The sequence below is a fragment of the Lagopus leucura genome, unplaced genomic scaffold (assembly GCF_019238085.1).
Source record: "Lagopus leucura isolate 7727_CA_CO unplaced genomic scaffold, USGS_WTPT01 Super-Scaffold_100157, whole genome shotgun sequence".
Classification (NCBI taxonomy): domain Eukaryota; kingdom Metazoa; phylum Chordata; class Aves; order Galliformes; family Phasianidae; genus Lagopus; species Lagopus leucura.
The window spans coordinates 39,593,300-39,613,857 of record NW_024962334.1 but is presented as its reverse complement, the minus strand read 5'-3'; the positions used below and the strand labels follow the sequence as shown (position 1 = coordinate 39,613,857).

At 33.7% G+C, this 20,558-nt stretch overlaps 1 protein-coding gene across 8 annotated transcripts in view; it reads left to right on the top strand.

Moving 5' to 3' along the window:
- Positions 1-20,424, top strand: part of LOC122189710 (phosphofructokinase, platelet) — a 42,349-nt gene extending 21,925 nt beyond the window's left edge. For 3 of the 8 annotated variants that reach the window (XM_042889064.1, XM_042889062.1, XM_042889063.1), the window contains exons 12-25: positions 66-130; positions 691-760; positions 3,224-3,370; positions 3,977-4,047; positions 4,499-4,586; positions 5,563-5,715; positions 11,398-11,550; positions 15,448-15,612; positions 16,548-16,609; positions 17,597-17,708; positions 18,576-18,675; positions 18,991-18,996; positions 19,263-19,368; positions 19,886-20,424. In XM_042889064.1, coding sequence (XP_042744998.1) covers positions 66-130; positions 691-760; positions 3,224-3,370; positions 3,977-4,047; positions 4,499-4,586; positions 5,563-5,715; positions 11,398-11,550; positions 15,448-15,612; positions 16,548-16,609; positions 17,597-17,708; positions 18,576-18,675; positions 18,991-18,996; positions 19,263-19,368; positions 19,886-20,039 — 1,452 coding nt within the window. In that variant the 3' untranslated portion in view covers positions 20,040-20,424. The remainder of the gene's footprint in view (positions 1-65; positions 131-690; positions 761-3,223; positions 3,371-3,976; positions 4,048-4,498; positions 4,587-5,562; positions 5,716-11,397; positions 11,551-15,447; positions 15,613-16,547; positions 16,610-17,596; positions 17,709-18,575; positions 18,676-18,990; positions 18,997-19,262; positions 19,369-19,885) is intronic. The other 5 variants (XM_042889067.1, XM_042889066.1, XM_042889065.1 and 2 more) reach the window with 5 other exon arrangements.
- The last annotated feature ends 134 nt before the right edge of the window (positions 20,425-20,558 follow it).

Here is a 20,558-nt window from a genome sequence, read left to right as displayed (position 1 = left end):
AAATATTAGATGAATAACTTTCTGTGTTTTTCAAACATGTCCAATAATAAAATTGTTCTTTCAAGACTCAAGAAGTACAGAAAGCCATGGATGAAGGAAGATTTGTTGAGGCTGTCAGGCTTCGTGGGAGGTATTGCCACTCATATCAGTTTATTTTCTCTATAAAATGCTGCATTTTTCTGCAGTTCTACCAACATTTTTTTTTTTATTTTACATAATTTATTTTCATCTGTTTTTGTGTATTTAGAAGACAAAGGAAGAGTTGCTTAAAACAGTAATTGAAACTCTTATCTGTGTTTAAAATAAGCAAAAAAAAAAAAAAAAAAAAAAAAGACACCGCACAAACCAAAGAAAACAGTAGTCCTAAAGACTGATATTAAGGTAACTACTTGCAGAAAAAAGAGCTGCTGTTATGTATGAGCTGGCTGATTGCAACCATGTGCCTGTTTATTTAGAGCTTTGAAACCAAACATGTTTAAGATAAGTATGTTTGCAAGCAGCTGTTAGTTTTCCTATAGTATATATACTTACATGTTAGTCAATAAATATTATATATAGGATATACAATCTTAAAAACATATCTTAAGTTGGGATACTTTCTGACAGCTTAGGAAGAAGTTTGATATTTCCTTGAAAATAACTATATATTCAAAAACTTGGTAATGTGTATTTTATCTATTCATTATTTAGGAGCTTTGAAAACAACCTTAACACCTACAAATTACTGTCACAAAAAAAGCCAGATGCCGAGCTTCCAAAGGTGAGGAGTATTTAATGTGTGCAATACCTGTCTGCCATTGGGTTTTCATAACAAATCAACTTTTTTTCTCCTACTCCCTTAGTATTATCTTCAAATCTTTGCTGTAGAATATTTTATAAAATTAATTTTAAAATTTTTAAAAGGTTAATTATTATACTGGCAGAAAAATTGCTCGTAACAAACAATTTAGTTACGATAATAACTAACTTAAAAAAAAAAAAAAAAAAAAGGGGAGACATCACTCTGGAAATAATGCCTCCTATTTATTTCAATAAATAATATGGTAACAGCATAGCACAATAAATGCTATTTGATAGAGCAAATTTTCAACTACAGAATGCAATTTTCCAGCATAGTCACCACCATTAGCTATGCATTTCTGTCAGTGATGAACAAGAGCCTGCTTTGTTTTATAGTAGTTTTGCTATGTCCTTTAATGATGGATGACACTAGGAGTTTGTAGGTCATTTGGAATAAATAGCAAGTACTTGGATGTGATCACACCATCCAAATCTGGTTGCTTCACTAAAAGGAGTTGGAGGGGAATTAAAAAGTAGACAAACTGTTGAGGAAAAGACTTAGCTGATCATCACCAGAGCTTACTGTATGCTCTATTCTGCTTTGCTGTGTACAAATATTTTACTGTTCTGCTTCCTTTGCCTTTTTTACAGTCCTTTGGTTGAACTGAAGTTTAAAATAAACAAAACAAAGAGCATGCAGTCTTTTATTTCTGTTTGATTGTTGTTTAACAATTGCTGTCTGTTTGTTGTTTTGTGTGTGTTTGTTTTTGTTTTGTATTCCCATCTTCCAGAGTAAATCAAGTAACTTTTAGACCTTCTCCAATACTAAATTGCTACAAATTTGTCATGTTAATGATTATAAAAAAAAAAAAAAAAAAAAAATTGTTCAGTTGGTGTAAAGGATGGCAAATTTCAGTATATAAGCACAGGCTGTCAGATTTTCTTGCATTTTTCTTGCATAGTTTGATATCATGTAAGTTCTGTTTTGCTAAGCATGTTTCCTAAAAGGTCAGGCATGTCGAGTTTTAATTACTTATTTATGTTTTGCTCTCAGTATTAATTTCAGAGTTGTAAGTATAAAACAGAATAGATAAGATACAGTGTCTTAGATTGAAATAGATGCTTATTTATACATAATAAAAATATAATTCTTTTTGGGTGTCAGTGATTCTTATTGTCTGACTTTTTCTTAATCATAGACAGTGGTCTGTGATTTAACTGGTAATGTTTTATATTTCAAGTAATGCTTGTTCATGTACAGTAGTATGACATTTCACATTTTTACAGTTGAAATTAAATCCAAAGATGCTTGCTAGAATTTTACTCATGTAGAGTACCCTTGTTTGTTTACCTGTGCTTTGTTTATCTTTACAAAGCAATTCTATATGTGGATATTTTTATTTCTGATTTTTTTTTTTCCCCTTTGAAAAATATCTGTGGTCTGAATGCTCTTGGATCTATTAGCATGGCAATGTAAGTCCATTAAAAAAAGAGTTCTTAATTTGAAAACTCTCACAGCTTAGAATTGTCTGTTGCAACAAGACAGATGTTTAACATCCTATTTTGTTGCTTGGTTTCATGAATACAGTCACCTCTATTGCTCAGTCAGCAATGCTTACATCCATTTACACAGTTGTTTCATCTGGAATGCAGTTGATAACTAACAAATACAAAAGGAGAGGCTAAATGTTCACGTACGTTATGTACCAAAATATATATTACATTTTTATTTATTACTAAACCTTCTCTCTAACATTATCTGTGTTTTAAATTAAAAATATATACTTGATGTATCATACTTTTCCATTTGAATGGGATAGACATTTACATGGGACGCCTATTAAACTTGCAGGAGGGGATGACAGTATATGTAGACAATCAATTGTGAATCATTAAGAAATTCTTTAAAATCTGTCATAATCTGAAAATCTATATTATCATATCAAGATGCTGAACAATCTTGTTTCGTGCTATACTTCCAGCTGCTCTAGAAGTCAGGCTGGTACTTCTAACTTAAAAGTTGCCGCTGTGCATCTTTACTGATTGCATTTGCCTAACGGGTATGGTGCTAGAATGAACAAAATCAGCTTTTATTCTTTTCTGAGATATTCTAGTTGTATATTGGAAAACTTGAGTGGGAATATGGAATAAGTTGAATAGCTTAGGCAGTTTTGTTTATTTTTCTTGAATTTAGCTGAGCCAGGCTACAGAATTCTGAATTAACCACTTGCAAATCAAATGAAAATGTGACAGTATTAAAGGATGTTGTGCAAATGAGAATAGATTTATGTATGTACTTTCTGACTTGACACTATTAATGGTTTTTGGTGATTTGCAATTTCCTTTCGTGTATTCCAATATTTAACATCTGTGTATGATGGAAAAATAGAACATGGTGTAGAAATGGAAGTCCTTATTCAAATTTGTTGTTTTTCTTTTGCAGACCAATTTTAACGTAGCAGTCTTAAATGTTGGTGCACCTGCAGCTGGAATGAATGCTGCAGTGAGGGCTGCAGTGAGAGTTGGCATAACTGAAGGCCATAAAATGTTTGCTGTCATTGATGGATTTGAAGGTTTTGCTAGAGGGAAGGTCAGTATAGTATTGTGTATCCCATCCCACTCTACTACTTTGTTCATGTTCTTGGAAGTTGTCTTCTGTGGCACTCTCATGAGAAGTGATTCTTGAAGTTCTTTTATTTCATAAATTCCTAAAACCCAGATTGTATCTTTGTTCGTCATTTATTTGAGCCTATACATTCATTTATATTAAGTACTACCATTTGCTAAGGAGCCATGAAATTAGTTCAGTGATTTTTTTTTTTTTTTTTTTTTTTTTACTGCCCAGCTGGAGCCATATATCCCAAAACTAATATCAAAAAAAGCTAGCTTTAGGTGCTTGTGTTTCATGTTCATTAAAAGTGAATGTGAAAACAGGATCATATGAAACAAGGGGGCGGAGATTATCATGATCTGGAGAAGGAGAGAACAAATAGAATGGGAAGAGACTGGTAAGAAATAAAGAGAACTTAAGTTAACTTGTTGGTATTGGTTTCTATTATTGCCAAATTCATTTTTGGGGCTGCCGAAGTGCCCTATGACTTGGTTCAGCAACTTTACATGTGGTGCCCGTTGTTTGTTGCATGCCAGAAGTAACTGTATAATCACTTAACATAATCTCCTTTTTTTTGTTTTGAAGATCAAGGAAATCAGCTGGGGAGATGTTGGAGGCTGGACTGGTCAAGGAGGATCAATTCTTGGTACCAAACGGTAATGGCAATATTTTCCCAATTGCTATGTTGAATTCTATAATGTTATAACTTGTGTGTAATTCAACGCTTTTTTCCCCTTTCACTGTTTTAAATCTCTTATTTTATAAAAAGTAAAGATTTTTTTTAAATTTTAAATTCGAACTTGGTATCCTGATAGTACTGTACCAACTCTGAAAAGAGAATAAAAATGGGAGTTGGGACCTCACCTGAAAAATTTACTAAGGTACTTACTTCTTAGGAGGATTAACAACCTGTATTCTCCTCGTGATTCCTGAACATGATTCCTTACTCATCAGCAAGTCAGGAAAGAAGTTTTTGTATGGATAAAATATGTAATATGAAAAAATATTTTATTCCTTATATTTACTGTTACTGCTTAATAACCAGTCACTATTGCTGCAGTGTTTGTGAAGTGTTTTTATTTTTTCTTCTGGTTTAATAATTTTCAGTACTCTTCCTGCAAAATATTTGGAGAAGATTGCTGACCAGATGCGCACTAACAACATTAATGCTCTTATGGTTATTGGTGGATTTGAGGTACACTAAAGATTAAACTTATGTCTAAGTAGAATGCATTTCCTGTTTAGAAAAAAAACCAAACCAACCAAACAAACAAAAAAACCCCAACTAATTTTAGCCCAATCTTCATGTAAAATGAATTTGTTTATAACTCTGTTTTATAAAAAAAAAAAACTTGAATAATGTTTTGGATCAGAAATTTTATTATCACTGATTGTTATTGTGGGAAGCTGACATTTAAGACAACGACTAGTAACTGCAAAACAAGATACACTGAATGGGTAAATTAGGTGGTATTGAATTATGCTATTTTACATTTAAAAAACCCACAAAAACAGCAGTTTTCCAATCTGTATCAGTACTTAGAACGATACTCATAAAGTTTTTGAGCTGTAGTAGTAATTATACTATGGACTTAAGGCATTCTTTTCACATAATGCATTTCAAAATCTATAGTTTATATTTTCCCCTCCTTCCCCTTCTTTGCCCCAGTATTTCATGTTGATCGCATTTTACCAAAATGGTACCGTTAGGAGTGGCCTCATTTCCGCAGTGTATTTATTAGTCAACTGTTTGTTGAGAAGAATGTGCTTAAATGCTTCTTCCTAAGGAACGAATCATCATTTATTATTATTTTCCCACTCTGTTGGATGTTGATATAGTTGAAGAATAGTAAGATTTCTAATGAGGAGTACCTGAAGATTGGGAAACTATCTATTACGCAGTATTTTTGTGTTGCGCAAAGCAACTTTGTTATATCAGAATTATGTATTTGCTTAAGTGTTCTGTTTGTTTTTTATTTTCAGATGCGTATGTGGTTTTTAACCCTGTGTGTTTGTGTGTGTATCACATTTTGGTGAATCCTTACAGTTTTGACTTGCTGAAGTGTGTCGTGGTAGAAATGGCTCTCCCTGTGGCCTGTTCCATTTTATCATTCTAACCTTGCCCTTATTGTATTCATCCTAATTTTTCACCCGATGCCTGTGCCCAACAGGCGTACCTCGGACTTTTGGAATTGTCAGCTGCCCGAGAGAAATATGATGAATTCTGTGTTCCAATGGTTATGGTTCCTGCAACAGTATCCAACAATGTACCGGGTTCAGATTTCAGCATTGGTGCAGATACTGCTCTGAACACTATCACTGATGTAAGTCTATTCTGGTGTATGCGCTTACTAACAAAGCAGTTGTGTTTAAAACTGACTACATTGGCAAGAGCTGGATATTTTTATAGACCAGAACTTTGGAAATCTAACCTGGGAAATGGTGCAGTTACTTGATACAGCTGTGTTTATGATGCTCGTTTAGAACACTAGTTTTGTGGTCTCAAAAGTAGTTCTGGAACTACAGTGACCTTTGAATTCCTAAAATATAAAATAGGATTATGGATATTCATTGTTTACAGGAGAAGAAAAATATAAAGCTTGGACTTGGTGATCATTTGATATATTGTAGAGGAAGAAATCCTTTTTATATATAAAGTGTCTACACAACCAGCTGTGACAAGTCCCAAGCAAATCCTATTCTGTTCAGAAATTGATCCTTATTTATGAAATCATTTCTGTAATAATAGTAAATATGGGAACTTTAATAATAGAACAAATGATTATTATATAAACAGCTGAGACATACTATGATGTATTAAAAAAAAAATCAGTAATGTAAATGAAAAACACATCAATTAAAACTGAACTTATTTGGATAGAATGAGAATTGTCAAATATCACACAAAGGACATTATAAAGTATACTTACAGTTCACCTGAATCACTTACGAAGCATTAATTTGTTGTACCTGTGCTAAGAAAAGAAATTCTGCTTCTATATAATCTGACATAATTTTGTCTATGCAACACCAGTGGGAATGTAACACTTCCTTCAGGTTTTTTTTTTCTCTTCAGTATAATCTGTAGATGCATATGCGTCACAGATACGTTTGCAGATTGTCCGTAGTTTGTTTAAAACACAAGAAAGCCTTAATGGAGCATTCCTCTTTAAAACTGAATTTACATTTTCACTTACAAAGTAATTCTGTTTCTTCTTTGTAATGAACTTTTTCATTAATTGTACATATTGAGCTGTATTTTTTAAAGTTAAAAACAAGGAACACGATGTACATTTTAAATGGGAATAACATCTCAGATTCATTTTGAAACTGAACTGACAGTTCCTTATCACTTAGATGTGTTTGTAAAAATTAAAAACATTATTTTGAGAAATTTCAAGGATTCCTCAAATGCTTTCAACCTTAAGAGCACTTACCTAATTTTCACCTGTTATTTTCATTTTACCATACCAACATAAATATTTTTATATTCAGAAAAATAAACCCTTGAGTTAACAAATTTCAGTCTTGTTCAAGGCAATAGTTTGATGGACTACAAGCTAAGCAAAATTTGCTTTGAATGTACTCTTTATAAAGATTAACATTGTTTCCAGTTCTGGTAAATAAAAATATCTCTCCAAAATGATTGAGGTGAGTAAAGTGACTGTGCATGACACCTTCTGTTCTCTTCTTTCTTCCTTCATAATCTGTGTGTTTACATAACTGCCTTCTTTTTGTAGGTTATTTCACATAGAGCAGGATCTCTCTCTCCCTTTCTCCATGCTGTTGCTGTGTTTTGCTTTAAACTTGGATTCCTAGGTATCATATGACTCCATTAGACAATAAACTGTCAGTAACTCCATATTTTCAATGCAGTAGTTGAGAACTTTTCAATATGTTGTTCTTTATCAATAGCTTTTGTCTTATTCCTGTTTTTTTATTTTGCCTAGAGTTTTCTCTGAAGTAAATATGAAATGTAATGACACTTCAGGATTTAGATTCGAGCCAGTAGAAAACTAAGTTATATTCTTTTTTTTTTTTTTGGGGGGGGGGGGAAAGAAATCTTTCACACTGGAGAAAAAATTCTGGTTAATATATTTGCAGTTGCCTCCCTTGTTTGTTTGAAAGTGATCCTCTAAAGAGAAAATGAAAAGTGCTTCCTTTTGTTCTTTTGTCACATGTCCAAATCAGTCTCGATAGTGATGCTCTCCCTTGTATGACTGATAGGCTCAGTACAAGTCTCTTAATTTTCATTCCTATTGCAGCTGTTAGATGAATAAACGTGTCACAGTTTGTAGCACTTTCAGATTAGCATTTCTGAGGTTTCAGATTAGCACACCTAAATGTTATCGCGCTTAGTTTTTTTGTGGTACTGCTCGTATTTCTGTTTTATCGACAACTTTCAGTAAGGTAAGTACATTCTTCTCTGCTGGTTAACGAGGCCTTGTTAGTGTTTGGCATTGCTAGACATTTGTCAGTATATTGTCAGCTTGAAAATTACCAAAGCATGAAAGTGTTACCTAGAGACATTTGCAAATAAGATGTTATTGTGTTGCCTTTACAAGGGAAAGCAGACTAACCAGTCTTAAACTTACTTTTAACATTAACTGTTTCTTTCTAGGTCGATTTAGCAAAGATAGCACATAATGTGTAAATAATTTCAGAATTTCTGAATAAGAGAGTAGGTAAGACCATGACACTTGGCTTGTTCTAACTCATGGGTAGTGGATAGTGTGTTTGTCAACAAGTAGAATTCAGATTATATGACAGATTCTTGACTCAATTTTTTTTTCCATTTGTATTTTAAAATGTAGGCTTTTAATCATCTTAATAGTAGAGCATGGATTCTTTTGAGTAGCATTTTAAATTTGCTTGTATGCTCTATTTTCTATTTTATCATTAGTTTAAGATCAGTGAGAAAAATTGTCAGTGAAAACTCAACAATATCAAATAGCTTGAGAATCCTGGAGGTTTTTTTGTGTGAATAGGGTATGCTTAAGGCTTATGTATCAAAGTAGGTGTAATAAATTGTTTAGAATTGCAGGATAAGAACATGAATTTGGAGTTTTGTCAACAGAAACAGCAAGAAAGTAATTATTTGAATAAAAACATGTATGTCCTCACATTCATATTAGTAATTCAATGAAATGAATAGAGTATTATTGCTGATGGCAGACTTCTGGAACGTGACAAGGAAGAAGTGTTCCATTTTTTTCCACACAAATGTGAAGGCTGTGTATTGCTCTTATTTAATATCCATTTAAAACGGAGATTATACGTGCTGTGGGTGCAACTAGTAAGTAGAAATCTACTTTGTAAGTGAAAGAATAAATACACAGTTAAAATTTTCATCTATAGAACATGGGGGAAAAATATGGGGAAGATGAAAATTTAATTTGAAAAGAAAGCCTACTGATGGAGGGAGAAATAAACTGAAACTATGTATTGAATGGCAGAATATATATTTTATTTAGGGCATGTAGAACTGAATGAGGAAATGAGTCAGTATGATGAACTAGAGATGGAGGACAAAAAAACCTAAAAATGCAAGAGGCTAAAACTCTGATATGCTCAAAGAGTCAGTCTGCCTTTAACTTAATTCAAAGGGAAATGCATACAAAGTGATCAGCTGGTTGTGAGAAAAGGAACAGCCTCAAGAAGAACCTTACTCATTGAGGAGTGAAGAAAGCTTGTTAAATGGTCCTAATGCAATCTTTTTGCAGTTTTCTTGACAAGGATTGACTGCTCCCCTGTATTTTCCTAGTGTTGATACTAGCATCTGTGACTGAATTAATCTGAATCAGGCAGCTGAACCAGCTGAAAATTAGTTCCAAACTAACTATCCAATTAAATTTTCATCCGTGTCAGTCCTAGCAGTGTGGCTGGGGAGATCTGGCAATAAATCCATCCTTTTTCAATAGCCTTTTTGCATTAGCTTAACATAAAGTAAACAAACTGCAGTCTGTTTGACTGCATGTATTTTTATAAAGCATCTTTGATTCTTCCTGTACCCTTCTAAATAATAAGAATGTAATAAAAGCATATGGAAAAAACAAACCATATTATTTACGTGGTACAGTATCCCTCTATGATCTTATTGTAATCCTCATATAATTTAAAAAGGAATTGTAAAGCTAATATTAAAACCATCAATTTCTTATTTACATTTCATAATTGTTAAGCTGTGTTTTCATTTTTTATTTTTTTTTTAATTTTTTTTTCATATACTTTGCAGTGATGCTAAGATATAATTACCTAATGCTTATGCTTGGTGGAGGTGCAATCTTTGGATATGTTTGCTAAAATCACTTGCATCAAATGAAATGGCAATATTTAATGCAAGTAAAACATATCTTTACATATCATAACTAACCAATTGTGTTAGTTACTGCTCTAAATTTTTCCTTCAACTCAGTTTCCCAAAAGTCTCATTACAAAACTTTTTGGAGAAACTTGTCGGTGTTTTCTTCCACTTCTTCAGGAAGCCTTATGGTTTTATCACCATTTTGTTTCAGTAGTGACAAAAGTTCCAACTGACTGAATTGGGCTAGGCAATTCCTACATACTGAAATATTCTCAGTGAAGTCTCATTTGCTAAATAAATAAATTAAATAGATTATATGTTTTTAATATATATATATATGTACCTTCTACCTATGCTGCTTCTCAGTATCAGAGCTACAGGACTGAATTAGCAATATTTTTAGCAGCATTTTAGACTGTTTCAGACTTCATTTGGGAAATGCATCCCAGCACTGAACTTAGTTGAAAAGTTCCAAAATAATACCTAAAGTTGGCATAGACTTTAGAAACTCAATTTGCCCTTCATTCATGTACTGTCAGATGACAAGTCTTTTCACTGAATGGAATCTGATTTATCTGGAGGAAAGAGTCTATAAGCAGAGCATGCATGGGTGAATCTTTTCCCCATTACTTTCTTTCAAGTTATTGCTTAAATTGGCAGCCAAGCAGATATTTGTGAAGATAAGGTACTAATAATTTGATTTGCTTTTCTGAACTGATCTGAGAAATTGGAGAGATGAGACTTCTGTGAGCATCATTCTTTTCTGGGAGAAAGACATTAACAAAGTGGGAACATACTATGTAATTAGGCTTTCTCATTGAGAGTCGTTACATAGGCAGTTTGAAAAATTGCCACACATAAGAAATACTGAATTAGTTTAAATTAGATAGAATTGGAATAATGTAACTTAAAGTTACTTAAAAACAGCTTGAACTTCAAGTATTTTGATTGCTGTTAGGAATACCTAGTCCTTTTCACATGCTAATTTATTATGTAGTATTTGGAATCCTCCCAGGAACCTACAGTTGCTTCTCAAAGTATCTTTGAAATTTACTTGTAAACTGTAACGCATCCATATGCACACGTTCTTGGATTTTTCTGGACCTCTGTCCAGTCTGCATCCCTAGAAGCAGATGTGTGTGTTGATAGAATCTTGGAAAGTGTAGGAACTTTTTTTCTTCTTTCTCTCAGTGGAAATGGATGTGTGTGTCTTGACTAGATAGGATAACGTAGTATTCAAAAAAAACAAACAAAAAAAAAAAAACAAAAAAAAAAAAAAACAAAAAAAAAAACCACCTCACCCTTTTTTACGTATTTCCTTTAAATTGCTTTAAATTAATTTTTTCTAGATAACTTTCTGAACTCAATGTGTTCCAAACTGTTCTTTAAGTGTCTTTTTGTAGAAAGATTTCCAATCTACATTTATGCTGCCTTTTCCTGCTAAATTGCTTCAGACCTTTAATGCTGTGCACACTTCATATTCACTCTGTATTAACCTGCACTAATCTGCATTTCCTCAAAGAGCACTGTGCCAATGCAAGCCCAGTGCACTGTTGTGGTATGTACGGGATGCACCCCCAATAATCTCACCAATTGTATTTGGGCCAATGGACAGCCAAATTTACCAGCACATGCAAGGAGTCATTAGCACAGTAATCCAAAGACCAAGAATGTATCACTCATACTTGTACCACTGCTTCAGGCCTATGAAAGTTGTCTGCAGCTACATGAGGCACGTTCCTGCTTTGAGGAGTTTTGCGTACCAATCTGTGTGTTGCCTGCTACTATTAGCAACAATGTGCCAGGCACAGACTTTAGCATTGGTGCTGACACTGCCTTGAATGCTATTGTGGAGGTAAGACTACATATGTTTTAAAAGTTAAGATGATAAAATGCGTAAGATCAGGATACTTAAAGACCTTTAAATGTAAATTATTCAGTCACTGTTATTTTTATGTTTTAGATGTTTTTTTCCAAGACTGATTAAAATAATTCATTATAATTGGTGTTCATCTTTTGAGATTCTGTTTCGTTATCCAAGACTATTGCATTAGTGATTAGGGGCTTTTAGTTTTGTGGTTTTTTTTTTTTCTGAAAATAAGATTTTGCTTTTCTAAAATTTCAATTTATTTTATGATCATTTTATTTAACTGAAGTAGCTCCTCATAGCTGAATGATGAAAGCAGATATCGTAGACAAATGCCACATTAATTTCATGGGCCAGCGAGTGAGCTTAGTGTATTTAAAATGTTCTGTTATGTAGTTAGTGCTAAACACATGAATGATCCTATGGACTACATTAGGGCTAACGTTTATTAAGTGCACGTAAATATAAGGATTGCACAAGCAGTTTAGTCTGTTACAGATCTTGCTGTGATTGAAGCTTTCCATTTTGATCAGAACAGTCTGCTTTTTCTCTTGGGTACAACTGCTGTATGAACTCTGTAATTCTTTACATTTCACAAAGTCTGCTGAAACAACAGAAAAGGGATCTGGGATGATAACTTACACAAGTGAGTAAACCTCTGAATAGCTCTGAGTTTTATCCGAACTCCTGTTATCAGTACACATAAATAATTATGAAGCAATTGACCAAGAAAGTTTGAATGGCAATCCTGAGGTTTCAGAAATGCGGATTTGCTTTCCTGCTCAGGTACTGATTTATTTACGTAGTCATTTATTTACAGGAGCTTTGTTTAATGTGCTGAATCAGAATACATTGTGGGTTGGTCAGTGAGAGATGTAGTACTTACTTGCAGTTTTTCTAAACCATGGAATATAACCTCATTGTAAAAAGCTGTTTCTTTGTTTTCTTATCACAATCACTAGAAATAAGTTAAATTTCACCATGAAAACACTAGGATATAAGGAGATAGCAATGTGGCAAGATACAGTAGGTGCAAATCCATACAAAAACCTCGAGGACATTCAGGAATTTGAGACACAGAGGAATTGACTTCTGGTTTTAATACCTAATGCTACCTCTTACCATGGTATTGTGTTGCTTAGAAAGCAATATGGTACCAGTTTTTAAAGATGGTCTACAGCAGGCATATGGATGGACTGTATGGCTGCTAGATTGCAGAAGATCAACACTGGCATTAAATGCATGCATGTGTGCAGTAAACTTGTCTTTCCAAGCCTTGAGATATTTGGTCTAGTCTAATTTAATGCTTTCTATAAGTCTTGAGCTGCTGGGTGAATAAGGAGCTTTTTAGTATATCTTGTATGTTACAAATAAGAAAGTTACTTTCTGAATTTCTTTAAAATTGATCAGTGCCATTTTGGTATTTGAGTATTTCTGTCACGAGCCTTTCCAAGAAAGGAAGAATAGCAGACAGTTTTTCTACTTGCATGTATCTTGTATAGTCAGTAATGGAAATTCTTCTAAATAAATCTAAAATGAGTAATCCCCAAAACAAACGATGATTGTTGTTACTTAGGACAATCTAGGTCTTCACTCATAATTTATAAAAAAGCAGAAAATTTGTTCTGTTACCAGCACCTGGAAACCTTATATGGAAAGTGTGGAGTTAACAAACGTTTTAGGTCTTTCAAAGTGAAGGAAACCTTCAGGTGTGTTTTTATTTCTTCAGTCTCTAATGTCAGTATTTTTTTATATCATCATTTAAATGAAATATCAATCCAGTTCCAGGCAGATAGATATATATATAAGATATATATATATATATATATATATATATATATATATATATCTTATATATATATCTTATATATAACTTATAAAATATAATATATATATATATTATATAAAATAAAATATATATATATATATTATAAGTTAATGCCTGCCACTGTTAAAAGTAATGAGGTTTTTATATCCATATGTCAAATGTTAGCATTTTACAGCAGTTCTTAGAAAAGCATATCTGGAACAGAAAAGCCGAGTGATTGAACAGACTATCAAGTCCAAGACAGGTAAAATAAAGAACGTCTTGAAAAAACAGTGAAGTTTAGTCTAAAATTCTTAGTTTACACAGATACTTTCTGTTCAGGATAACAGAGTATCAGTCTGTGTTTTGAATGCATTTGTGTGAATTCTACACTTCTGTGTGTATGGGGGGGTTAGAGGGGAGTATGCACATATGATATTTCGTGCATCTTCTGGTAGCTGGATTTAAATAGTATTTTTAGTAATTGAATGTATTAAACATTATTAATTCGTTTCTTCACATGTAATTTCAATATTTGTTATGTGGTCTGTTTTGGTATATTTTTGAGGCCCTTTTAACTCAATCAAAATTTCTGCTTGAAATCCTATTTTTAGTTATCTGATTTAGCTATCTGGTTGTCAAAATCTTTGAAATTGAAAATGCCTCAAATGTTACAGGATCTGTAACTGCTCATTCAAAACATTATTAAGGCATGGGGATTTTTTAAAACTAGCATAATTCAAATTTCAAGATGATGAATTTGCTTACGAGGACAGGCTAAAGAACAGGCTGTTAAGGCTGGATAAGAGAAGGCTGCGAGGTGACCTGAGAGCAGCCTGCCAGTATCTAAAGGGGAGCTCAGGAAAGAAGGGGACAGATTCTTCAGTAGGGTCTGTTGTGGTAGAGCAAGGGGAAATGGCTTCAAGCTTAGAGGGTGGATTTAGGTTATATATAAGGAAGAAATCTTTCATAGTGAGAGTGGTGAGGCACTGGAGCAGGTTGCCCAGAGATGCATTTGATGCCCTGTCCCTGGAGACTTTCAAGGCTAGGCTGGATCAGGCCCTGGACAACCTGATGTAGCTGTGTATGGCCCTGTTCATTGCAGGGGAGTTGGACTAGATGGCCTTTAAAGGTCCCTTCCTACTCTAAGGGTTCTATGATTTGATGCCTTCATTTTTTATTTTTACCAAACAGACACGATGTTGGAACAGTACATCCTGTTCACATAGTTTCTCTTGTCACCAGCTCCCATGTAACATTTATTACTTAATCTCTTCCTGAAAGGAAGCACCTTTGTCTAACAACTTCAAAAATAACTTTGAACGGTTGCTGTAGAAATACTTCCATTCTAGGAAGTAGGAGTTTGTCAGCTAATTTCTCGAGTGCTGAGGTGCCTGGAGATATGTAGCAATGTAAGTTTCTTAGGTCCTGGAAATTTTTCTCCATGACTTCTTCAGTCTCTTGGGCAACAAATTTGTAGCAAATGTTGGTGTTATCAGTGCTAGGTGAGCATTGTATCTATTAGTAGAGAGTATTTTTTATGCTGGTCAGAGCAAGATGCAAATAAAAACAACAAAAACAGAAACAATTACTCCAGTAGTGCTGGAGAGAATTATATTTATGTGAATATCCTTATTAATTCACAGGGCAGAACATGTCTAAGGCCTGTAGCTGTTAAGCACAGGCTGGAAAACTGAGAATTTTAATATCAGTGATAAGATTATATAAACTTTCAATAATAAATGGAGTTAAAATAAAGAAAAATATATACTCAAGTTGTTTAAAAAGCTTTACTATATGAACTAGTGTCTCAGTTATAAAGCTATCATGACCTATTATGTCCATGTATGAGACACATTTATTTTTCAAATGTGAAACAAATGTTTTAATGCTAGCAAAACATTTTAAAAATTACTTTGTGATGACTTATGATATTGAAATGGGTTATGATATATTGAATTATTACTTAATATATTTTTAATGAAGTCTTTCATCAGTATGTGACACAAAATTGCCTGGCACACAAAAAAGTATAAAAATTCCGAGTTCTTAATTTCGAATATATTGTCTTTGAGTAGACTTGTGATCGCATTAAACAGTCAGCCAGTGGTACCAAACGTCGTGTGTTCATCATTGAGACCATGGGTGGATACTGTGGTTACCTGGCCAATATGGGAGCCCTTGCAGCAGGAGCTGATGCTGCTTATATCTTTGAAGAGCAGTTTGACATTCGAGAGCTCCAGGTATGCGGCATTAGAAATGTTTTCCTTATTTTTAAGTACATTCTGAAATTGTTGTATTTATATAGCTTACTGACTATATTTGGAGTAGAGAGCTAAAATCGAAAATATATATACTGTAACTGAAAGCTGTGCTCGCCAGTTGAACTGTCAAATAACACACACCATTATTTTTGGCATTAAGTTAACTGATGAAATGATTTTACTGACCACTAAACGTTATTAGTGGAATTGTTTCATTTTTATTCTTCTGATAGAAATTCAAGTTAGATGTGAATGAAAAATGCTGGGTAGTTTCCGAAGAAAGATGATGTAAAAAGAAACACCTTTTCCTCAGCTCATTTGTTAGAATGCTATACGGATCAGAAATTTAAAGTGATGAAATTGACATTGACTTTGATAATGAACTCATTGAGAGCATTTTTGAGGTGTTATTTAAATAAAGATGTCAGATTAGGATGTGACTGCATGGGAGTAAGGTGATATGGAACTTATCTACCAATGAGGCTTTTAGACTTCTGAGGTGGTTGGTTCTAACTTCTGTCATGGACGAATACAAAGCTGAATACACAGCAGAATACGGGCTCTGTTGCAAGGACGGGAATTAACTGCAGCATCTGATTATTTATGACAATTTCTATGTGTTTTTTGTGTATCGGGCTTATCCAGCTTCTCCATCTGTATAGCACATATAAAAATAAGTTTATGTAGCTATTTAAAAATAAGTTATTTGTGATGTGGAGGAGGAAGTTTTTTTAACCCCAAGATGAATAGCTACACACTGCATGTGTTCCTAGATCTCCAAAGCTGATTTGAATTTGCACGTACTTGATGTGGAATCCTTTATAGACATTCTCAGGATAAGACAATATGTAGGCTTATTAGAGTTGTTTTAAAGGGTCTACATGGCTCTTAAAAAATACGTTTGTTATCCCTAGGCTAACGTGGAACACTTGACTGAAAAGATGAAAACCAGTATCCAGCGTGGTTTAGTGCTGAGGTAAGCAAAAGTGCTTTCAGTAGATGAAGTCTGATTTCAGTGCAGTCAAAGCTGTTTGGCCTCTCATGAAGACTATAAACTCATGAAGATATAAACTTTAACTTTATATTGTCTGATTGTTCCATGTAATACAAGATGATTAGCAGAGCTAGAAGGCAATTAAGTTAATTGGGAGCTGTTTGGAAGCTGAAATCAAAAACTTCCTTCTTTCAATGGAAATAGATTTGCTCTGTGATCTGATACTTTATTCTATTTTCAGCCTGTTTTGTCATTTACTACAGATTCTTAATAATGTAGAAACTACTATATGTGTACATACGTGCATTACAGCCTTTACTATGAAAATTATACTTAGGTTTTACAAGATAAGACATTTTGCAAAAAATTTTAATCCTTAAAACATACTTTACAGTGATACATTCATAGACATCCTTAATCAGTCCACAGCTTCTCTCTCCCTCTCTTTCTCTCATATAAAGATCTATTTTCAGTGTGTTGAGTGGCAAAGAGTTGAAAAATAAATACCATAGTAAATTGTATAAGGAAAGCATTATAGTTGTATAGATTCTACTGCTAATGTTATCAGGGTAAAAAAGGAATATTTGACATTTACAGTATTCATAAGGAACAGACAGGTTTTACTCATTATCTGCGTTTATAAACTGTATAAAATATGTAACTACTTGGATTATGCTGCCTTTTTTTTTTTTTTTTTTTTTTTATCTGCATAGTGAATCTGTTGGAATTAAAACGGTATTTCTCACTACATTATTCAATAATGGAATCAGGCTGACCAGTCAGTGTTGTGGGTGTAGTAAAAATAACATATTCATGAAACATGAAAGCAGACCTGTATGATTGGATGTAAATATCCAAGTGATGATTGTTGGTATCAAGAAACTGAGAAAATATCTCATGCAATAAGTAGGGAATGTCTTTAGAACTAATAGTTGCTTTGCTAACAGTATTTGGCCTGAATTGTTACAGAAATGAGAACTGCAATGAGAACTACACAACTGACTTCATTTATCAGCTGTATTCTGAGGAAGGAAAAGGAGTGTTTGACTGTCGAAAGAATGTTCTGGGCCACATGCAGCAGGTAAAACTGAGCTTAACATTTCTGGACATGCTTAACTTTATCAGTATAAAGAGCATACACTATTCAACCATGTCAAGTAAATCTGACTCAGGATTAAAGAAAATGTGTGGATTTTTGTTTGTAGGTAACTCAGAGGTGCTTATTAACATTAAATTTGATTGCAATTCCTTTTTTAAATTCTATAAAAAACAGTTTAACTTCTTATTTTCATTTCTCTGTCTATATTAATAAAATTTCACTTTTTTTTTTCCCATAGATCCTACAGTTATTTTTCTTGCATGACATCTTTAGAACATAACTTTCTACCCATCCATAACCTATCTGGCTTCTGAATTCTGATAAAATTTGGTTAAGGAATTATGCACAGGTGGATTATCCTGGTAGAAAAGACAACATTTAATTATTCCTTATGATCTTCGTACCTTCCCCCTCTTTATCTTGCTGTTTGTTAATGGGGCAAACTGAGTTTCTATTTTGGCTATGCTACCTACTTCAGTATTGTTAGAGTCAAAGATACCCAGAGTTATATTTCTAAATTGCCTGCTTAATTCTGTGCTGAAATGAGGTTACCTTATAAAGTGTGAGAGCTTGGTAGTGCTTTACGATCAGCACTGAGGGAAAAGAGGATGAAAAGGCAAACACAACACTCTTCACTTAAACAAATGGAAAGTATTATTGATTCACTGGGGATTCCACCCTGGAATAACGAAAATTTTAAATGATTTAGCTTATTTTTTGTGATAGAGTGAAAAACCTTGTTTGAGATGGGGAAGATGGAGTTAAAAGGTAGAGCAGGCCATTAACAGAGAGGACTGATAAAACAGAAAAATATGATTACTGAATTAACTCAGTTAAATTTTCACACAGGGTGGTGCACCTTCACCATTTGACAGAAACTTTGGGACAAAGATTTCTGCAAAGGCTATGCAGTGGATCTCCAAAAAACTGAAGGAAACCTACCGGAAAGGTGCAGAAATACTCAGTGCTATCTTGTTACTGCCTTCAGTTAGCTATCAGTATATAAGAACTTTCCTACAAAAATATGTGAATGTATGTTAGCTAGTCGATACATTCCTTTCCATCTTATGTTTTTACTATTCAGTAATGCCTTGATGTGGTTTCTGCTGTAAGATTCCCTTCTGTCAGTTGATATTTTAGCTATTTTTCTTACCAACATTTTAAAAATCAGTGTGATTACAGTTTATCATGCATGAAGGAATTGCTGACTACATAGTTACATTTGTTCTTCCTTTTTGTTTCATGATGGCTACATGGGAGACAGAAGAAGGTAATATGTCTTCTTTGGGAATTTTTGTAAAACACTATTTACTAAAATCCAATTTAAATCTGGATGTTTAAATTCAGTTTTACTGTTTATTAATTACACTATTTTCATGGCTAATCACCAAAGATAATCTTAAAAAGATCTCCTAACCTATTAAAGTACTAATTGATGTTTTACTACTATGTTAAATATACAGTAACTGCAAATAATTTGCCTGTTCCCATACAAGTGTGAATAAAAACGATGCTGAATTATTTCATTCTTTTCAGGAAAAGTATTTGCCAATACCGATGACTCTGTCTGTTTGCTGGGGATGCGCAGACGCAACCTTGTTTTCCAACCAGTAGCTGAGCTGAAGAATGAAACAGACTTTGTGTATGTATACTCTGCTTACATTTCAAACATCTCAAACAGGCTACCTTTCACCACATCAAATGAACATCTTTGCTACAGTGCTAACACACAGCATTTGCCAACTGTTTTATTGGGCTTTTGTCTCTGGCCTACATTCAGACAGTGATTCACTTTGATTGTTCACTTGTCTTTTCAAACTACTCCCTTAATACTTATCTCATGTAATTCTGGGAGCCTACTGTCCTTTTCCATTACTACATTTGCTGTAATGTATAGAATTGGCTTACTTCTGATAAAGTTAAGTGGAGCAGCATTTTTGAGTCTTAGATGCTATTCTCTGTTCCTGTTGAAATACACCATCTAGTACGATCTATTCTTTACTATTCTGTCCTTATTTGGGCTAATGAAGAGCAATACTTGCTCCTGTTTATAAAGACGACTATTATTACTGTTGGTATTGCCCAATGAATGAGGTGCATTTGCCTTAGCTACCACATGATGACTCACTTCTTTTTTTTCCTGCCTACCACTTACACAGACATAGGATTCCCATGGAGCAGTGGTGGCTGAAGCTGCGACCACTGATGAAAATCCTGGCCAAATACAAGACCAGCTATGATGTTTCAGACTCGGGCCAGCTGGAGCATGTTGCTATGCACAGCCCAAAGGAAGCAGAAACTGGAGCCATCTAAAAAGATCACTTTTAGGTTGTTGGCATAGATGCACATTGTGAGTAACAATGCTTTAGAATCGTTACAGCTTTGTTTTGTAACATTTAAGTTATTGTACCAGCACTTTATGTGAAACACGACATTCACATGTCACACAGATTCTTTGTCCTGTATTTGTGTTATGTTTGAAACAAACCCTAGCCTCTAAATGAATAAGCACCATCTTACCGATACAGAGTGCATAGATCAGTGTTGCACTTACTAAAGAGTAAAACGTTACTCACCCACTGCACTTTGTTCCAGAATACTTACACCTAAAAATAAGTGTAGAGGGCTAGTTTTGTGTTAAAGTTACAGGATGTGCTTACTGTATCTGAAGTGAAATAAAGTACTGTTGCAAACATCATGAATGTGCTGTGTCAATTAGCGCCTGCTTCTAAACAAGTGGAGCACAATACTTCATGAAGAATTCTCTTCCACACCTTAGTATGTAAGAGAAGTATGACAGTAATGCAGCTTTCAGTGCTGCTTTGGATTTCA